Here is a 14,536-nt window from a genome sequence, read left to right as displayed (position 1 = left end):
AAAGTTCTTTCTATATCTCTTCTTGTTATAAAGTCATCATGACGGAAAAGCGCATTTTTTCAGACCATTTTCTTTTCTTTCTCCTAAATTTAATCAGATAGCAATTCGTGGTATTCTACCGAAACATGTAAGACTTGCAATTATTCAGTTATGCTTCTTCTTTAATGCTATATGTAAGAAGACAATTGATACATCACAATTGAAAGGAATGCAAGAAGATGTAGTTGTCACTTTATGTCTATTGGAGAAGTATTTTCCACCATCATTTTTCACTATAATGGTACACCTTGTAGTGCATCTCGTAAGAGAAATTGAGTTTTGTGGACCTGTTCATCTAAGGTGGATGTATCCTTTTCAAAGATATATGAAAGTCCTAAAAACTTATGTGCGAAATAGAAATCGACCAGAAGGATGTATGGTAGAAAATTATATTGTTGAAGAGGCTATAGAGTTCTGTTCTGAATTTATTGCTGGAGTTAGTTCTATTGGACTTAACTCATCTGTAATAAAAAATAATTCAAACGTGGATAGAGCATTATCAGCTTCTTCTTTTATCAGACCGAGTAAGGAGCAGTTAGATCAAGCTCATCTTTATGTCATTCAGAATGTAAATGACGTTCTACCATATGTCGAGTACGTGCTAAATCCTATCTATTCTCATTCTATATAAGTTAGTTATGTAATTACTTAATAACTTGTCATTTATGACAGACAACATATGGAGAGTTTGCGTAAGCTCAACTCTGGTAAAGCTCGAAGTAAAAAGTGGATTCAAGAAGAGCATAATTGCTCATTCAGTCGGTGGCTATCCACACGGGTAATCACTATAATCATACTCTTTTATGTTTGTCTTTTATCTAACTAAATCCAATATATTGTGTAGGTTGCACTTGCTCTCGAAGTACCTAAAAATTCCATCACGCCTTCTTTAAGATGGATAGCTCACGAACCTTCTCCAGATGTGGCCACTTATTCTGGTTACATAATTAATGGTTATTACTATCACACAAAAAGGCGTGATGATATTAGGAGAGTTCAAAATAGTGGAGTTAGTATAACCGCTACTACGATGCAAGTATCTAGTTCTATGGACAAAAACCCTGTCATGTCTGATATGACGTTTTATGGTGTAATACGAGAGATATGGGAGATTGATTACCATCAATTATCTTTTATTTTATTTAAGTGTAATTGGGTTGACAATAGAAGTGGAGTCAAAGTGGACGAGCTTGGGTTTACCATCGTCGATCTCAAACGTATTGGACATAAATCAGACTCATTTATTTTAGCCACTCAAGCAAAACAAGTATTCTATGTCCAAGATTCTATGAATCCTGAATGGTCGGTAGTTTTAACATCTCCACAAAGAACTATTGAAGAAGATTTCTTTGAAGATGAAATAGGAGATATGCTTCAAGAGTGTGGTTATGAAACCATTAAAAGGATGCCCAATGTTGATACACCTAATGAGACTGATGATACAAATTCAACTTATATTAGACATGATTGTGAGGGTAGATGGGTAGAGAAAGGTATGTCATTACTTTGCTTTATAATGTATTTATGTTTAAGTTCGTAACATAATTGTTATGCTTATGTATGTTGACCTTGCTTACTAATCTATTTCCGTTTTTTGCAGATTCATAGGTGGAGGATAGCAATGAGGATGAAAGAGAAATGCTTCCAGAAGTAAGAAAGAAATCATTTGTTCCACGTGGGCCAACTACTATGTCTGAATTGGCCTTAGTGAGAAATTCTGGGCAAAAGTTGTCCATTCAATTTAATGAACACGGGCAACCTGTTGGAGCCACGTCTAAGAAATTGCAAAGTTACATTGGTGTGTGCGTTCGACAACAGATTCCTATCACATACAACTCTTGGAAAGAAGTTCCGAATGAGCTAAAAGATAAAATCTATGATTGTATATCAGTATGAGTTCTATTATTATGTTTTTCATATAATGTAGTTTGCTTTACACTCTAAGTTTAACTAAGCTTTTTTTTCTTTTTTTTTTTGTAGATGTCGTTCGATTTACAACCCAATGCTAAACATTCTATATTTATGTCTGCATCAAGAAAGTTCCGAACGTTCAAGACCACGTTAACTCAGAAGTATATACTTCCATCTAAGGATCAACCATCACTCTTGCAGTTTCCTCCCAAAATCTATTCTCATATAAATCAAGAAGATTGGGAATCGTTTGTGGATGCTAGACTAAGTGAAGAGTGGGAGGTAAATAAGTTTACATTTTCACTTTAATTTTGTTTTGATATCTACCTACAAACTAATACGTTGTACAGGATTATAGTCGTATTCAAAGGGAAAGAAGGTCGAAATGCGTATACAATCACCACATGTCACGTAAGAGATATGCTAATCTTGCTTATGAACTAGTGAGTATTTCTAATTAAATTGAAGAATTTATCTTAATATGTTGTTGTTAATTAAATATCTATCTTTTGTTGTAGAAAATAACACATGATGTTTCCTATCGTTTAACTCTTTGGAAAGAAGCACGGAAAGGAAGAAATAATGATTATTTTGATGATGCTACTAGAGATTGTGCCTCTCGGATTGTAAGTATACTTATGATTACAATACATAATCTTTTGTTAACCTAACTGATGATGAAAATACTTGTATTGTTTTGTAGGATGAATTAGTTGCAACAAATAAAAATGAGGACATCTTGACCGACGCATTGGGTTCCAAGGAGCACGGTGAACGTGTAAGAGGTGTGGGTGGTTTTGTCTCTCAATCACAATATTTCAACACAGTAAAAGGGAAGGAGAAAATGTGTCATAAAGAAGAGGATGACTCGAGATGCAAAAGTGACAAGAAGAGAAGTAATCACTCGAGGTCATCCATTGGAAGTATTAATATAGATCTTGATGCCGATGAGGACACACCTACCAACAAAGGAGTGGAGGTAATTGACTTTGTTGTCACTTTTAGTTTTTTAACGATATAGCATCAATTGTTCTTAACTATGCTTTTAATATTTGTAAAGGGAACACCATGCCAATTGTCTATAGGATCCATTAATAATATTGTTGCAGTAGCCACGATAGTTGAGGATAACATTGGATGTCCCAATGTTAAAGTTCTAGTAGACGTGGTTACAGGAGAAAATTTGACTATACCCAATTCAGTGAAGGGAAAGATAGAGACTTTAAATCAAGCATTGGGTAACATTATAGAATGGCCTTGTCGGCTTGTTTCTACGATCAATGACAAACAACTGTGTATCTTTTTTTACTATTTAAGTTTTGATTTTATTTGTATATGTATTTTGAATTTAGAACCTTGGTTGTGATAGGAGCATTCAACTAGGAAGGATGTCGTATACCCTTCAAATTATACTGACGTTAACTGGATTATTAAGCTTTTAAATAGACATGCCATGAACAACATGAAGGATGTAGACATGATTCGCATCCCAATGAACGAGCTAATATTTGGAAGTGACAAATTTATTTATTTAGCTTGTGAAGATTTGTTGCATTACTGCGGCATGGTTGAAATCGGCTATATGTGTATACTAGCGTATATTACGTAAGTATAAGACAACTTATACTCATCTTTATCTCCAATACCACTGTTGTAGTTAGTTTGCTGATATTTTAACTATGGTTGCTTTTACTTAGATGTCTTTGGGATAAATGTGACTGTCCAAGGAATTTTTTTGTCATTGACCAATCAAAAATATCGTCACATATCAAAGATCGTGATCTTCGATCCAGAAATTTAGCCAACCAGCTAGAAGCAGTTAACTTGGAACAGAAAGTGCTAATTCCATATAATACCGGGTAAATAAAGAAGAGAAACACATTAATAAATTTCCATTGAGCTTAAATGTGTACTCACATTGAAGATGTTGTTTATTGTAGTTTTCATTGGATGTTGCATGTTATCGATCTTCGTGAAAATTGCGTTTATGTTTTGGACTCTCTTCGGAGTAAAGTCAATGAAGACATTCATGGAATCATAAATGTGTAAGTGTATTCACTTTATTACTTCTTATTTAACTTTATTGTCTTCTAATGTTTCAAAATATTTAGAGGGTTGAAGACATGGCAAGCGAAACACGATCTACAACACTATCGATCAACTCCAAAATGGAGACCTGTAAAGGTAATTTGCATTTACATGTAATTATTTTTTATGAAACATAAGATTAATTTGTATTCAATTTATATATATGCAGTGCCCTCGTCAATTGGATTCTGTAGGGTGTGGGTACTACGTGCAAAAGTACATACATGAGATAGTGCATAATTCTAGTACTTCTATTACTAGCCTTGTAAGTTTCTACTTTAACTTTTTACATATTACAATTTATGATCTAAACTCATACTTTCCATATCTTTCTCTTTGTGTGTAGTTCAATACCAAAAATGCATATAAGCAAGAGGAGATTGACGAGATTCGAACTGAATGGGCAACTTTTGTTAGCAGATTTGTGTAAGCTTTTAAATGTGTTTTTTGGTCGAGTTAAGTTAGTAGTTGCTTTTTGTAGTTAGGTTAGTAGTTGATTTTTGTAGTTAGGTTAGTAGTTGGTCGAGTTAAGTTTTTGTAGGGACGGGCAGTCCTATAGTTTTTTGAAGGGCAGGTGGTCCTGTACTAATTGTTGTTTGTTAGATAGTTTGTACGTATACTTTAGTTAGTGAAGGAACTTTCTATTGTACATATACATTGTTTATTAATCACGATCTTATATATTATCTTTATATTTTTGAGTTTTCACTTACAGTTGTTGGTTGTTTATTTAAATATGTGATTATATATAGGAGTTGGATGATTTTCTTTGTTGTAGTACTATATAGAAGGGTGGAAAGGTGTTCTGATATTTTAGGTGTTGGATGATCGTATTTGCTGTAGTACTATATGGAAGTGTGGAAAAGTGTGCTCGTATTTTAGTGTTGGATCTTATGCATTGTAGGTGTTTATTATTGGTTTGCCATGGATGGCAGGATGTGTTGTTTGATATGTGTGATTATATATATAAGTGGATATATTGGAGGATTTGGAGTAGTTGGACTTATAGTGTTGAATATAGTTGTGTTTATTGATATGTGATTATATGTAGGTGTTGGATGATGTGTATTTGTTGTAGTTTTATATGGAAGTGTATGCTGGAATTTTAGGTATTATTGTGTGCATTGCAGGTGAACTAGTTATAAGGCATTATAGTCAGTGTGCAAGCCATTTTTTTTTATTTTTTACAATATACGATGACGAACATTTTCGGACGTAATTCGACTCAAATAATATCGGTTTTGCCGTCATAAAAACTATTAAAAATACGACATTAAATGTGTCTTTAATGTAGGTTTAAAAACGACATTAAACGTGTTTAATGTCGGTTAAAAAAATTTAAAGACCTCTTTAATGTCGGTGGAAAAACGACATTAAAAATGTATCATAAGCGACATTAAAGACATCTTTAATGTTGGTTTATAAACGACATTAAAGACGGCTTTAATGTCGGTTCAAAAAATTAAAGACATCTTTAATGTCGGTTATCCACCGACATTAAATATGAACCGACATTAAAGGCCTTCAATAACACCTTCAAAGATGTCGGATCTTTGAAGGTGTTATTGAAGGCCTTTAATGTCGGTTAGGCCTTTAAACCGACATTAAAGACCTTTAATAACGCTTGCAAAGATGTCGGTCGCCAAGTGACATTAAAGGTCTTTAATGTCGGTTTTAAACCGACATTAAAGGCCAGATTTCTTGTAGTGTAAATGAATATATCTTAATTTTAATAAAGTGAGGTAAGTGATTGTTTTTGTTTTGTAATGCCAACAAGTTTACATGTGTGGTTCATAAATTTAAATACTTAGATCTATAACGTAACTAGTTGTTCCGCATAGTTTCTTAAAGTTTACTTGTATAGTTTTAATGTTTGTTACTAGCGAGAACTTCTATAGATTTTTAACTGAAATTTAAGTAAAAAGCTTGGAAATTATAACATATTCCCATTCTTTTTATTTGGTTATTTCTTTTATCGGGTATTTGAAAGAAAAAGAAATGAAGATAATAATGGAAACATTTTTAATTGACATTTGATTAATTATTGGTACTTAATTTTAGATATTGTTTTGTAAATGATATCTTTTAGGGATCTTTTCAAAAATATAACAAAACGGCACAGTATAAATACTATATAAAACAATTTCGAAAATAGAAAAAGCCTAGAGATTTATCGTGTAAAATACCAAAAATCTTGTCAACCACACGATCGTTTATTGTTTGGTACGCGATCGTTTAGATATGACTACAATTTATGCGATCGTTTAGATATGACTACAATTTATCTTTTCAATTCTATCGTTTAATTTTGTTACACGATCATTTAATTTGATTACGTTTAAATTTGGTTACACGATCGTTTAGATTTGGGGATCGATTTTTTTTTTTCAAAATTTGGTACACAATTTTTTTAGTTCTTTTAGTACACGATCGTTTAGATTTCTCTAAACAATAATTTATTTGTTTACACAATCGTTTACATTTGGCTACTCCATTCTAAATGTTTTTTTACTTTTTTTCTATACGATCGTTTACATTTGGTTACTCTAATCTAAATGATTTTTTTCAAGATTCTTTATATACGATATTTTATTATTTTTACACGATTGTTTACATTTGGCTACTCCAATCTAAATGATATTTTTTCAAAATTCTTTATACACGATCTTTTATTTTTTTACACGATCTTTTAGATTTTGCTATTTTTTGTATACGATCGTTTAAATTTAGTGATTCAAATTTAAACGACGTAAATAAAAGAGAAAATGAAGAAAGACGATGGAAAGAAATCACAGCAAAAAAAAAGGAAAAAAGAAGAAATAAGATGGAAAGATTAAACGACGTAAAAAAAGGAATCAGAAAAGAAGAAAGAAGATGGAAAGAAATCGCAACATAAAAAAAAAAAGAGGAAAAGAAGAAATACGATGGAAAGAAATCGTAGCAAAGAAAAAAAGAAGAGAAAAAGAAGAAAGACGATGGAAAAAAATCGCAGCAAAAAAAAAAGAAGGAAAAGAAGAAAGACGATGAAAGAAATCATAGGAAGAAGACGATGAAAGAAATCGCGAGGAAGAGAAGAAAGATGGAAGGATAAATATGGAATTTTTAAAAAATAGCTAATTTTATTGGCTTTGTTACACGAGCCGTAAATAGTTTGATTTTTTGTTACATTTATGAAAGTTTCCCTATCTTTCATCCATAACTCCTTATAACTTGAAAGTTAAATTATTTTAGTTCTAGGAATTTAATACGTGTTGGTTCTTTAAAGTTATATGATTATAAGTCTTCTATGCTCTAGTAGTTTGTGTAAATTAAATATAAGTTCTATACTTTGTTTAATTTCCTTTTGGTATGATTCATTTATTTTTAATTATTTATTTTATGTACTTAAGTGAGCATATCTTTCTTGCAGATAATTTTTGGACAACAACTCTATGATCCTTCATATTAGACAACAACTCTCTCGTTCGTTATATTTTGAAAACTTTGTGTATATATTGATCAAAGTAATTTGTTAATAGATTACTTAGCTAAACGATTTTCACTTTTTTTGTTGTGAATGAGATAACTTTTGTGTTTCTTGAGAGTTGTGTTGTATACAATAGAAGAAATATTATTGTTTATTGAAAAAAAAAAGATATTGTTGATTTGCACATGCGTAGACAATATATATCGATACATTTGATGTCGGTTTTTAAGTATTTGATCGTCATTAAAAATGGATTGGACAATGTGGTAGTTATTGAATAAAATTGGTGACAAATCGACTCAGAAGACATTGAAATGGTCTACAATGTTAGTTTTCAAATGACATTGTTGGGCATCTATAATGTCAGTTTAAAATCGACATCAAAGCAAAACCGACATTAAAAAGCATTAATAACATGTTCACAAATGTCAGTTAAGAATTGAAATCATACCTCTATAATGTTGGCTTTAAACTGATATTGTCTGCATCTTTAATGTCAGTTTAAAACCAACATCAAAGCATAATAACCGTTATTAAAACACTTTAATAACACGTTTATAGATGTCGATTGACAACCAACACCGTACCTCTATAAAGCCTAGTTTTGTTGTAGTGACTAAAGGTGGGATTCATTGTGCTTATGTGGAGAAGAATACAGTTAGAACTGTACCTATGTTGAGAGAAGTTCATCTTTTAACAATGCAGTATATCAATGCCAATGTTTCATGTTAAAAACGAGCTTAGTAGATGAATGTTGAAGTAAAGTTTATGCAATGTATTTCAAATACCTGAAAGTTTCAAGTTACATGTTCATGAAATGTCTTTCAATTACTTTAATATTTCTAAAAGCCAAGATCTATGCTAAACTATTTAGAAAAACATGTTTTATAAAATCATCACTCACTAAGTATTTCGACTTATTCTTTCAAATGTTTTTTCACTTTCTAGGTAGTGATCATTGTGCTAAGCTTGCCCTACATCTTTTATTCCGTATTGTGAGTTGAAGTTACTTTGCTTTTATAGTTATGAGTTAGGAATTATTGGCCTAGTCACTAAGTTGTTATCAACTTTACATTTCCACTGAGTTTCTGTTAAGGTTGTAGTTAGTAGTCTGAGTTGTTTGCAAAGCATATAGCTTGTGTTTTTTTCTTAAGTTATGTTGTGACTGCTGGTTGGATTAGTTAGATTAAATGGTTGGTGAGTGTTGTCAAACTATTGTAACCCTTGTTAACCATCGCACCCTGTTTTGGGATCAGGTTAGGAGTTAGAGAATGGGCTTCAAGAGGTGTTGCGACAGAAACTACTTAATAATTGATAAAAGCTAGAAGGTAATGAGATGATTAGATCGTATTTTGCATACTAATTATAAAAATAAAAATGTAAAGTCATTAGATAGCCACTAGTATCATTTGCAATTAAATAATAATCAATATTAAATTAAATAACAATGAGATGATAAATTGATATCATTAACAATTAGATAATAATGAACATCAAATAACAATCAGACATTAGTCAGACAATATTCAAATTACAATCGATATCATTGATAACTAGTGATAATCAAATGTCAATCTGATAACACAATTAGTCGATAATCAAATACAGTTCTCTGCATTTTTAACTATGAGAGCATTTTAACTATTCGATAGTTTTCAATGGGGTTAGGCTTTTCAATTTGTCATTTCTGCAAATTTTAAAACGTTGGTTGATGAAGTTAATTTTCATTTTATATTTTTGTTTTGAGTACAAGTGGTCCTAATTTTATTAATATCGTAGTTCTCCAACTTTTCTTTTTCCAATTAACTATTTATCACAATTTAGTTTTAGGATAAAAAGCAGTTGGATGTTGGTTGATGCAAATGAAATGTAAAAAAATGATAAAATTGTAACATCTCAGGTTCAAGCTAATTGGGTTTTACTTCGCTTTTAATTTGAAGAAAAATTGTATTAATTTGAGTAGGATAATTTTGTATGTGGTTGCAATGTCTTAAATGAAAAGGAATAAAAAAGGATAAAAAGAAAAGGAGATTTTAATGTTCTTATGAGTTGTGGAAGCTGAGGTTAGGTAAGTGGTCAGACCATCCATGCTTGAGGTGGGCCAGGGTTTCCTTTGCTGCAGACACACATGCATACATAAACACCCTTTTTCTCCTTACCTTCTACACTCTTTCTTAATCAATAAAGAAGCAAATTCCCACGTATGTATTCTATTTTATTTCAAATATTATTATGAAATTAAAATTTTCATTAAATATTTTCCTCATAAATTTGGTTCCCAATTAATTGAATTGCAGTGTAATAGGTGATTTTGGTTTTGATACATATATGTTAGTAGGCACAATAATAGTCCCCGCATGAATGAATGTACAGTAGATTAAAAGACAAATGGTGAAACCATCCCTATAATAGGAGGGTAGTTGTAACTATACTATTAAACTCTTTCACACATATTGTATAGAAATGAATGAATCAAAATAAAATGCGAAAAAATAAAATCACTTCCATGAATGCACAAATTGAAGATTAGAAAACAAAATTATACTATTCTCAAATACATTAAAAATTCAAAATTGGATGCTCATACTTATATAATTGTATAAATCGCATTGATTATATAAGTTGGAGGGTCCAATTTGAGAAGTCTAAATGCAACTATGGTGCAAACATTTTTGATATACGATATTATTAAAAGATACAATTTATTTAATTAGCATGTGACAAGTAGGTAGAGAGATGAGGGGTAATATTAGGGGTTGTAGTATGGGAGAAAAGGTTCAAAAGATTTGAATTCATACCTTATTCGGCAGCCTACGTAAAGCTCTAACAACTTGGCCACATATGTCCAATTAATTCCTTCTATGGTTTTAGCCTCCACCAAAAGATGATATAATATTCCTTCATGAGTACACCCAGGTTGAACAAAAACTTCACTTCTCAAACCATTCACCACATCCACAAACTCCAAATTCTCTCCTGTTTTCTTGTTATGGTCTTCAACAGCCAACTTTCCTATTATTGACTGCACTTGCAGATCATCATTTATATTCTCAATAGGTTTCGAAGTGTGATATGCTTCTTCAACACTCATTATACAGTACCTTTGGTGGCTAAACATTTTCTAATCCTTCATTAATTTACCTTTCAAATATGATATTAATATTCAGAAGTTTGGTATTTCTATATAATTGTTCGTTTCCAACGTCACATATATTGATAACATAGAATCTAATCCACATCTATGTAAACTCCCGATGGATGGATTAGGGGATAGTTTCGAATCAATTCATTTGTTTGGAGACAAAAGATTATTCTACCATCTTAGTCAAACAATTAATGCCTTTTTAGTGTGTCGGCATAAGTTCGAATCAAATTTTCATTTCTCTCTATGTCATCCATGATGTGATAACCATTTGGGTTATAATAAAGTTAATCTTGTAAACACTGTTTATACTCATAAGTTCTCTATGTTTTGTTATCTGATATTTTTCTAATAATTTAATTAATAGAAAAAAAATCAAGGCAAGTTTAGAAAACTGAGAAAACTAAAAAATAAAAAGGGTAGGAAATCAGGAAGAAAATAGACCGACAGCAAAATATCATAAATTTTGAAATAAGCATAAAATTTCCGTTGAAGTTTGATGAATTTAGAATTTAGTTTGAAATAGATAGTCCACTGTGAAATCTCCATTGATATGAGACAGCAAGTATTTGATAACCTTTTAGTTCAAATAGTTTTAGCTTGTGGGCTTGTTGTAGTATACTATCAAGTATGGGCGGATTTAAAAATTTTGTATGGGGCACTATATAATAAAAACACTAAAAAAAATGTAAAAAAAAATATTAATAGCTTCAAAAATTAATTAATTTAATACGTATTACAATTGTCCTCTACGAGTTTTTATGTTTTGAAATCGATCCATGATAAGTTTATTATCTAACTTATCCAAAAAAATCTTTCTCAATATAAGCTATAAGACAATCATTCATCCATTGATCTCCCATTTGATTGCAGTCGAGTTTTCACAATATCCATAGAAGAAAATATTCTCTCTACAGTAGCTGTTGCAACCGGTAAAATCAATGCCAATGTGAGCAACCGATAAACTAATGGGTAGACCTTATCTCTTTTCGTAACTACCATTTTTACTGCAAGATCACCAATGTTTTTTAGTTCAACAAACTCTGAATGCATATCAATAATGTAATTTTGAATTTGATCCTCAAGAGTAGAGAGTTCAATAGCTGAAAAGTCTCTTGGATAAAACTAAGCAAGTCAACTAAGTTTTTGTCTATCAAATGCAGCAAATGTATTAAATCGTCTTGACATTGCCCTAATTGAATGGAAAAGTATAATTTCGAGGTTGACTGACCTTTTTATAGATATGTTATACGAACTCTTGTTTACAAAGTCACTTATAAAGTTTTGACTACTACCATGCATCCAAAAGCTTTATTGTCTTCAACTAAAGGAAAAACTCTATTGATTGAAACAAATCTTAACAAATCATTTGTTGGTGTTCTAAAATTCCTTCTGTGGGACGAAGTTACAAAAAATTCCCACTGGGTTTTAGACAACGCTTTTGTCCCTCAAAGGAAAGAAAAAGAAGTTCTCATATCATTGAGCATCCTGATGGGAAAGTAGAAATCAAATTTGAAAATGAATCACATAGTTTCCATGTTGTTAAAGAAAACATGAGTTCTACAGATTTCATCGGTTCAAGACCAAGTATATCTAGTATTAGAAGTGAGTTGATTCCTAATCTCAAAATTAAATCTGTTAAAATAGATCAAGGAATACCAAATATTATTTATGAAGAAAATCTTTCAAATTCTTCAACCCAAACAGAAATGGATACTAGTTCTCAATTAAATATAATTATTTCAGAGTCAAAGTTTGAGCTTGACAAAAAAATCCCTTCAAAAGAAGTTTATGTCTAAAGAAAACCGTATTGAAAGAATTGCTTTTTTCAAAAACTACTTTGAAACAAAAAGGAAGCTGTTCAAAGAAGAGTATTTCAAAACACTTGAAATACTTCAAGAACATATTGCATTTTTTAGATGGTTTAACAAAAAAAAAAAAAAAAAAAAAAAAAAGAGTTTGACCATCTTTGTACAATAAAAAAAAAAGAATCATGGAAAACTCAAAGAGAAGAAATCAAAGCTGATTTTCCACCAATGGAAGATGTTGAGTTCAAAAGTTTTTATAACGAAAATGTTATAGCAAAACTCTTTCAAATTATCAAAGAATCCGAAGAGCATAAGACGCCTACAAATAAGGAAATAAAAAGTATCCAAGTTCAAAACAATTATTCTAACAGAATGCTTTCTTCAATTGCAAGCCAAGTTTTTAAATTAGAAGAAATTATCAATCCTCCTTCTCCAGAAGAAACACCTAGTCTCTTCCAATCCTCAGAAAAGGGTAAATAAAATCTAAAAAAAAAATCTAGATGAGATTAACAAACGCCTAGATAGTTTAAAGGGCGAAATTTCGATCAATGTCATTAATGAAGAAGATGCAGCCCAATTCATGGTTTTGAAAATCTCTCAATCAATAAAGAAGAAAAACAAATCAATAAAATAAATTTTAGAAGGTATATTAACAAAAGAAATCAAATTAATTTCTCTCCTTGACCTTCATTTCCAAGAGAAGGCATAAAGCAAAGACAAAGATATTCAATGAATACTGAGTTCAATGAAGAATCCACATATGTTTGGAACCTTGATGGAACTCCAAAATTTCATATCTATGACATAATAAATAATATGTTAACTTGTGTCATAGCCTATGAATCTAACGTTCATTCAAATAGAGAAGTTGTCATGCTTCTAATTAATGAATTTAGTGGAAGTCTCAAATTGTGGTGGGATCATGCCCTAACCACGGAACAAAAAGAAGCAATAAAAAGACATAAGACAAAGGTTAGAAGGACAATTAAAGTTGAAGAAGGAACTTTAGCAACTCAAGAGGTGGAAGAAGAAGTAGAGAACTCTGTAGAGACTCTTCTCTACGCAATTAACCTACACTTCGGTCTAAGAAGTGACATTGATGTAGAAAATCAAAGGAAAATAATACAAAATCTAAAGTGCTCCTCTGTGAAAAATTTTAGATGGTATAAGGATATGTTCTTATTAAGAATTTATATTTTCAAGGATTGCAATGCTAGACACTGGAAAGAAATGTTCATTGATGGACTTCCTAGCTTTATGGCAGAACGTGTCTAGAATTCTCTTAACAAAGCTTACCCCAAGCAAATACCTTGGGAGAACCTTACTTATGCTCAATTAACCTCTAAAATTATAGTGTGGTTTAGACATTTCCAACGAGATAAAGATTCAAACTAAAGTTCAAAAGCATTCCAATCTTCATAAGAAAGAAATGAAGACTTTTTGTTCTCAATATGGATTTGAGAAAGTCAAAGAACGAGGTTCTTCTTCAAGAAAAGTTCATCCAAAAAACTATAATATGAAACCCACACATATTAAAGAAAATCTCGAAGGTATAGCAAATCTTATACTCCCAAGAGGTATCACAAATATTCAAATTACAAGAAACCCGCTGAAAAACAATAAAATTAAGCTAAAAAAAGAGGAAAATCAAATGAAAATATTTTTTTGCTACAAATGTAGAAAAGAACATTATGCCAACAAGTGTCCATAAAGAGGTATCCATGAGATAAATGAAGAAGAATATTCTTCAAATACATCCTATATTTCTGAATTTAATTTGCAGGAAATTACAAATGAAACAAATTCAGAAGTTTCAAGCCAATCTTCCTCAGATGAGGTGCCAAGAGCATGCGGTTGTATCAAAGACCCATGCAAGTGTGTTTTATGAAATAAATGTTTTAACTTCCGAACATGATTTATTATTTCAAACTATTAACCATGTTTAATATGAAAAATTTAAAATAAATATTTTAGAAAAACTTAGAGATTCTTTAACAAATGAGTCATCTTCAAAACCATTTTAAAAAAAACAATTCCTTAAAAAAGTATTTCTGAAAATTTAAAAACTTCAAAAGAAGAAAC

At 30.9% G+C, this 14,536-nt stretch overlaps 1 protein-coding gene across 1 annotated transcript; it reads left to right on the top strand.

Moving 5' to 3' along the window:
* The first annotated feature begins 809 nt into the window (after window positions 1-809).
* LOC127150746 (uncharacterized) lies at window positions 810-2,463 on the top strand. The gene is made up of 3 exons (XM_051089343.1): window positions 810-1,929; window positions 2,020-2,232; window positions 2,301-2,463. Exons 1-3 carry the CDS (start codon window positions 1,678-1,680, stop codon window positions 2,409-2,411), a joined length of 576 nt encoding a protein of 191 aa, XP_050945300.1. The 5' UTR covers window positions 810-1,677; the 3' UTR covers window positions 2,412-2,463.
* Window positions 2,464-14,536: the final 12,073 nt, after the last annotated feature.

Source organism: Cucumis melo, chromosome 8 (assembly GCF_025177605.1).
Source record: "Cucumis melo cultivar AY chromosome 8, USDA_Cmelo_AY_1.0, whole genome shotgun sequence".
Taxonomy (NCBI): Eukaryota; Viridiplantae; Streptophyta; class Magnoliopsida; order Cucurbitales; family Cucurbitaceae; genus Cucumis; species Cucumis melo.
The sequence above is the reverse complement of the archived record's forward strand: the minus strand, read 5'-3'. Positions and strand labels throughout refer to the sequence as shown.